This window comes from Pseudopipra pipra, chromosome 20 (genome assembly GCF_036250125.1).
Source record: "Pseudopipra pipra isolate bDixPip1 chromosome 20, bDixPip1.hap1, whole genome shotgun sequence".
NCBI classification, from domain to species: domain Eukaryota; kingdom Metazoa; phylum Chordata; class Aves; order Passeriformes; family Pipridae; genus Pseudopipra; species Pseudopipra pipra.
Genome location: NC_087568.1, coordinates 7,671,321 through 7,677,780, shown reverse-complemented (window position 1 = coordinate 7,677,780; position 6,460 = coordinate 7,671,321). Strand labels below are relative to the sequence as shown.

The following is a 6,460-nucleotide window of genomic DNA, read 5'->3' as shown; positions in this document are numbered from 1 at the left end:
CTCAAGTGACAGTGATGCAACCCCACACTCTTTTTAGTTTCTAGGCCAAACTATATGTGTCATTACTTCCTTTTCTTCTTGATTTTTTTTTTCTTACGTTTTTCAGAAACAATTTCAAGAAGAGCAACTAACTCAGAGTGTGTCTAGAAACCAGGCAGCGACCAGTTTCACTTCCCTTCTGGTTCCCTGCCCCTCTCAGCGATGTGCAGTGAGAAGCAGGAGCGCTGAAACGCAGCGCTTGGCACCGCCGCAGGTTTCTCGCTCCGGGTCTGTGAATGATATCCATGCTGCCTTCTCCTGCACTCCTGGCCTCCTGAAGATGCCCAGGAGAAGAGCCCTTCCCCTGTGGACACTCCTGGTGCTGCTGCAGCTGGCACTTGTCCCATGGCCGCTGGCAGGCTGCCTCCTCAATCCCTGTTTGGAGGTACGTGAGTTCTAAGTGAGCACAAAATCCTTCTGTTTCTCTGGTGCAACTTTTCCCTCTGCTTGGGAGATTTGTGCATCAAGCCTGTTGTCTGGTCTGTTGTCTTATGAAAGCCCATTTTTTTTTTCCAAGGTTATTACCAAGGCAGTTGAAGTATTTGAAGTAAATGCTGGTTTTAAAAACATCTGAGAACCAGAACCAGCAGCATGAACCTTTTCTTCTTGTTGGCTTTCTGTACCTCTGAGGGTGTTGCAGTGCAGTTAGTGTAATAGATTATGTTTCTCTTGGAAGAGATCCAAACCTTGTCTCTGATTTCTGCAAAATACAGTATTTGTGCCTGATTTGTGCAGCAGAGGGATTTCACCAGAGCCCCAAGTACTGGACACTGAGCAACTGCCTTTTGCAAAGTTTTGCTGACAATTGTTACTTACAGAATAACTTTGGGTTGAGCTGCCTGATTATCTGCAGGATAACAGAGCTGAGAGCTGAGCCTGGCCATCCAGTGGATCTGCACATTTTTGCCTTGCTGGCTCTCTCCAAGGTTGCTGCCGGTTCATCCGTAGCCTCAAGGAACACTGTCCTATAGTTTTGCACCTGCTTCAATCAGCAAGAAATGTAGCTCCTCCTGGGGAGCAGGACTGGTTCTATCAAAAATAGGAAAAATGCTTGGGATATATAAGATTATTTCCTAAAACTCAGGGCAGCTCATTTAGAAGTTAACTGCCAGGTTGGTCATTCTGCTCCTGCTTTCCTGACAGTGTAGTTTTCTGGCACCTCACGAAGAGCAGATGTTGACCCTGATTGGATCTACCACTGTTGCAGGTCATCCCTAACACAACTTTCAGATGCACTGAACTGAACACCTCTGGAGTTCCTGCTGGAGTCCCAAACACCACCCAGAATTTGGATCTTAGTTTCAGCAATCTGAAGTCACTGAGGTCAAATTATTTTTCATCAGTCCCTGAATTGCAGCTTCTGGATCTTTCAAGGTAATGAGCTCTTTTATGTGGATGCTGGTTAATCTTGCTCCACCAGCTGGGCTGTTGTGGTGGCCTATGTTGGAATCTAATTGTTTTGGTTGTTCTTTTTTTTTTTTCTTTTTGCTTGTGACTTTGTCTCTGTGTCTGTCACTTTGCACATCCCCACACTGAAGTGATGTGCAGCTTTTAGTCCAGTTACTTAGTGCACACCCTCCACGCAGAGCTGGGTCTGTCAGTCTGATCTTGTAGGTTGAGATGTGAGAAGGAGGAGGAAGATGTTTTACTTGTCTCTGAACAAGAAAAATGTCAGACTTTTCTCTGTTACAAAAACTCTGAAGTGGAACATCTTGGGTGAGCTGTTTTTCTAATCACAGTTTAGAAAAAAAACCCAAGATGAAGGTACATTCATTTTCTAAAAGGCTGTTTTAAAATATCAACATATTCTCTTTTCCCTTCTCCTCACATATCTGGGGGAGGAGATGGAGGAGGCTTATTAGCAAATTTGAATTGATGTATAATTTCCATTGACTTGAGACAACAGTTTCTCTGGGTAAATTGTTTCACTGAAAAATGTCACTCAGTTCCATCACAGCTCCAGCTCCGAAGTGGCTGAGTGGCAGAGCATGTTTGTTGTAAGAGACTGGCTGGATTATAGGATAATATTGCTGAATTTATTGCAAAATGGCTTTGAGTCTCACATTCTGGATCTTCCCCCATGAAGCCAGAGGTGGCCACCCTGTTTTTCCCCTCTTCCCTTTGCAGAACTGCTGACAGAGCTGTGAGCTTTGCCACGGCTGCATCTCTCTGGTGCACATCTGGGACTGCCCAGATGTGGCTGAGGTGGCAGTCTGAAGGCTGTGAGGGTGCAAGATCCAAGGGAAGGCTGTATCTGGTTGGCTGTGCCATCAGTGATGGTCACCACAATGTCACTTTGGCCTAAAGAAAAAGCCAGAATTCTTCTTTCCTGATGCCTGCATGGATTTTTGACCTTCACCGTGGCTCAAGGTCTCTTGCTTTGCAGCTGAACTTCAGATTAGAGAGGGAGGAGGAGGTGACAGGAGGTCTCCTGCTGTGGAAGGGTTCCATTTGCACATCCAGGAGTGCTGGCTCTGCCCAGCACAGCAAAGCCAAACCAACCCCCAGCAGGAGGATGATAATGTTACAGCAGCACTTAGTGCTGCAGCGTTAGTGAACGTGAGAGGGACAGTGTTTCACACACTTTTATTCTCTTTTCCTGCCCAACAGGTCCCACATCCATACAATAGAAGATAATGCCTTTAAGGACCTTCATAGACTTTCCACCTTAATTTTAACTGCCAATTCCTTCCAGTACCTGGGGACAGCAGCCTTCTATGGCTTAGCAGCTCTGAAAAAACTAGTACTGGTGGAAACCAACATAACCTCTGTGACTGATCTGCCGATTGGACACTTGCATACCCTGCAGGAGCTGAATTTGGGCCACAACAGCATTACTTCATTGAAGCTTCCCAAGTATTTCATCAACCTGACCTCTCTCAGGCACCTGAGCTTTTTCTCTAACAAGATCACATATATCTCCAAAGGAGACCTTGATGCTCTGAGGGAAGGGAACAGGCTCAACCTCACACTGGTGCTTTCCTTGAATAATATAAAATCCATAGAGCCGGGGTCCTTTGCAAAGATTCACCTCGGTGAGCTGGTTCTGAGGTCCTCTTTTGAGAACTTCAGCGTGATGCACACTTCTCTTCAAGGCCTGGCTGGCTTACAGGTCAAAAGACTAATAGTTGGAGAATTCAGAAACAATTATAGACTGAGAGACTTTCAGAGAGGACTCTTGAGTGGACTGTGCCAGGTCCAGATGCAAGAGTTTGTCTTAATCTGTTTCAAGAAATTTGAGAGTAACACAGACACCCTTTTTGACTGCATAGGCAACGTCTCCACCATTCGCTTGGTGAACCTCGGGCTTGAAGAGATATCAGAGGTTCCTGTGTCCTCCCAAGTGAAACAGCTGGAGTGCAAGAACTGCGATTTTGAGGAAGTGCCTGCCCTGAAGCTGTCGCATTTCAAGGAGCTGAGAGTGCTTCGGATTACCAACAGCACATCCCTGAGAAACTTTGGGCAGAAGTTTAGGGATCTAAGTAAGCTGGAGGTCATAGATTTGAGTGAGAATCGCCTCGCCTTCAGTGGCTGCTGTTCCCCTCTGTTTCGTAATTGTTCAAATTTGAAACACTTGAACCTAAGCTTCAACGCTGACATCAGGTTGACTGGAGATTTCGCTAATATTAAGAATTTGTTATATTTGGACCTTCAGCACACAAAATTATTTGGTCCTGGCTCCTACCCTGTCTTTCTCTTCCTTCAGAAACTCATTTACCTCGACATTTCCTATACCAAAACTCACGTTAAATCTCAGTGCACATTTTGTGGCTTGAACTCTTTGCAAGTGCTCAAGATGTCAGGCAACTCCTTCGAGAACAACAGGCTGGCCAACAACTTCAAAAACCTAACTCACCTCCACACCTTGGATATTTCAAGTTGCATGTTAGTACAGGTGAATCAAAATACATTTGATGCCCTCTCTGAACTAAAAGAGTTAAATATCAGCAACAATAAGCTCCTGACCTTAGATCCTGGAGTCTACCAGCCGCTCCAAGCCCTCAGAGTCCTGGATTTCAGCAACAACCAGCTGACATTTCTGTTGGACTCAGCCCTGGAAACCCTGCCTGACAGCCTGCTCCTATTAGACATCTCTCAAAACCTGTTTGACTGCTCTTGTGCACACCTGAACTTTCTGAAATGGGTCAAGGAGAAGCAGGAGCTGCTGCAGAACAAGGAGCTGATGATATGCCACATGCCTGCGGACATGAAGAACGTGAGCCTGTCAAGCTTTGACCTGTCCTCCTGCCACCTCAGTGCAAGCAAAGTGGCCGTCACAGTGGTCATGTTGCTCAGTGCAGTGGTGCTCCTCCTCCTGATTTACAACTACTACGTCCAACTCTACTACTCGTTGGTGCTGCTCAGTGGGTGCAAACACTCTGCAGAAAGGGGTAACACCTATGATGCCTTTGTTATCCACTCCAGCAAAGACCAGGAATGGGTGATAAAAGAGCTGGTGGAACCCTTAGAAGGAGGAACACCTCCCTTCCACCTGTGTCTGTCCTGCAGGGATTTCCTCCCAGGGGTTCCCATTGTCACCAATATCATCGAAGAAGGTTTTCTCAGTAGCAGAAATGTCATCGCAGTCATCTCTACCAACTTCCTGGAAAGTAAGTGGTGTAGCTTTGAGTTTGACATTGCCCAGTCCTGGCAGCTTGTTGAGGGAAAGGCTGGAATCATCATGATTGTACTGGAAGAAGTGAATAAGGCCTTGCTGAGGCAGAGGCTGGGGCTGTCCCGGTACCTGAGGAGGAACACCTACCTGGAGTGGAAAAACAAGGAAATGAGCAAGCACATCTTCTTGAGGCAGCTGACAGGAGTCCTGATAGAAGGCAAAGACTGGAATAATGAGAAGGAAAAGCTCAAGTGAAGAGAAAGAGAGATTCCTCTTCTCCTGTCTTCTGTCCTGGCCTTGGCTGATGGATGGTGCTCAGAAGTTGTTTTTTCTGTTGCTGTTCAGAGTCAGAGGGAGTGGATGGAGACACTGCAAAAGCACTACAGAAATACCTGCCTTGCAGGCCACTCTTTCCCAAGGGAACTTCCAAGCTAAGGAGTGACAAGATCCAGAAGAGCTGGACCTGCCTGAGCTCTATGTTTGCCTATGGCTGTCAACCAAAGCTGTCCAGCAGTACAGCCAGGTGTGGTGGGTCGGTGAACAGAATGACTGCTCTTACTGTCATTTGTCTGCCTCTGAAACTGGATTTGGGTCCTGAGACCACTTACACAGTAGAACTTCAGGTTCTGCTGCTTTGAGTGGACCCCAGGATCTCCAGGGGAGAGTAAAGATACAGGATTCTTGGCTCTAAAAATGGTGGGAAACAGAAAACGGGTTTGAATTCAGAAAGTCTTGTGTCTGCTGTGTTATGCACTGTGAGTAAGGGGAAAAACCCTCCAGAGAGCAGTGGGGTGTCCTACAGCACAGACCACCTGGCAACTACTCAGTGGAGCTGAGCAGTTATGTCATCAGGGGGGAGGGAGGTTTCCACTGTGGGAAACTTCCCCAACATGTTTCTTTTAGTTTGTTTTAGACCGAGACCAAATATTGAAACTGTCCCCTGGAACTCTTATTTATTTCCAGATTGTATAGCATTTGAGAGTGGTTTGAGGTCTTCTTGTGGGATCCAAAAATCAGTGGGACCAGAAGAAGCCATAGAAATGTTTAACACCTCTTAAGTCAAATATTTCTTTGCTCTAACCACTTCTCCTCCTCCAGGGTTTCTGGATAGACTGTGTGGGACTGCCCTATGTGAACAAATTTGAGCCTGAGCAAAGTGGTTCTGATGTTTAGAGACAGCCAGTTCTAGAATAAGCTTTTCCACTCTTTGGACCAGCCTTAATTCACTGTTGGAAGATGCTGTAGGAGCCTCCATGGTTTGAAATGGACTTCAGATCAGCATGTGTGCTCAGCCTTTCCTGGGGATCAGCTGCTACCCGGGACAGAACAGCCACTGGATGGGGGAGTTGTGCTTTTGTTTCACTGAGAACATGCCTGACATTTTGCAGGGAGAAGAGATAGAGGAGAAAAGTCTGGGTTAGCTAAACTAAATGTATCCCAGCACTGTCCTGAATAAAGAGAAGGAAAGTCTAAATGCCACCAAATCATATTACAGAGCATTCCATCGATGTGTCGGATATTGGATAGTGAGGGAGTATTGCTCTCTATTTACCAAAGGATTTGGATGGGATTAATCACTGAATTACTCTAGTTTTAAACTTGCAAATCCTTCTATAATCAATGATGTTCTGCAGAGGTAAAACAGAAGCAATTGAGTGGTGAATCAGATCTGATATTTATTCAGAAGGAAGGCCTGATCCAGCTCACTTTTCTGAGCACCAGTCAGAGGCATCTCCGTGGAAGCTGATGATCAGGGATCAACTTCAGACACTATTTGAAAGAGAGGGAGAGCTGGTTCCAGGCCTT

At 46.1% G+C, this 6,460-nt stretch overlaps 1 protein-coding gene across 1 annotated transcript; it reads left to right on the top strand.

Annotated features, from left to right (window-relative positions):
* The first annotated feature begins 211 nt into the window (after positions 1-211).
* Positions 212-6,143, top strand: TLR4 (toll like receptor 4). Its single transcript, XM_064677091.1, has 3 exons — positions 212-424; positions 1,247-1,413; positions 2,650-6,143. Exons 1-3 carry the CDS (start codon positions 320-322, stop codon positions 4,907-4,909), a joined length of 2,532 nt encoding a protein of 843 aa, XP_064533161.1. The 5' UTR covers positions 212-319; the 3' UTR covers positions 4,910-6,143.
* Positions 6,144-6,460: the final 317 nt, after the last annotated feature.

Excerpts from the sequence above, each read along its gene's own strand:
- TLR4 (XM_064677091.1), top strand. The coding sequence starts at position 320 with ATGCCCAGGAGAAGAGCCCTTCCCCTGTGGACACTCCTGGTGCTGCTG. Across the intron at positions 425-1,246 it reads TCCTCAATCCCTGTTTGGAG|GTCATCCCTAACACAACTTT; the intron begins GTACGTGAGTTC and ends CCACTGTTGCAG. Across the intron at positions 1,414-2,649 it reads CAGCTTCTGGATCTTTCAAG|GTCCCACATCCATACAATAG; the intron begins GTAATGAGCTCT and ends CCTGCCCAACAG.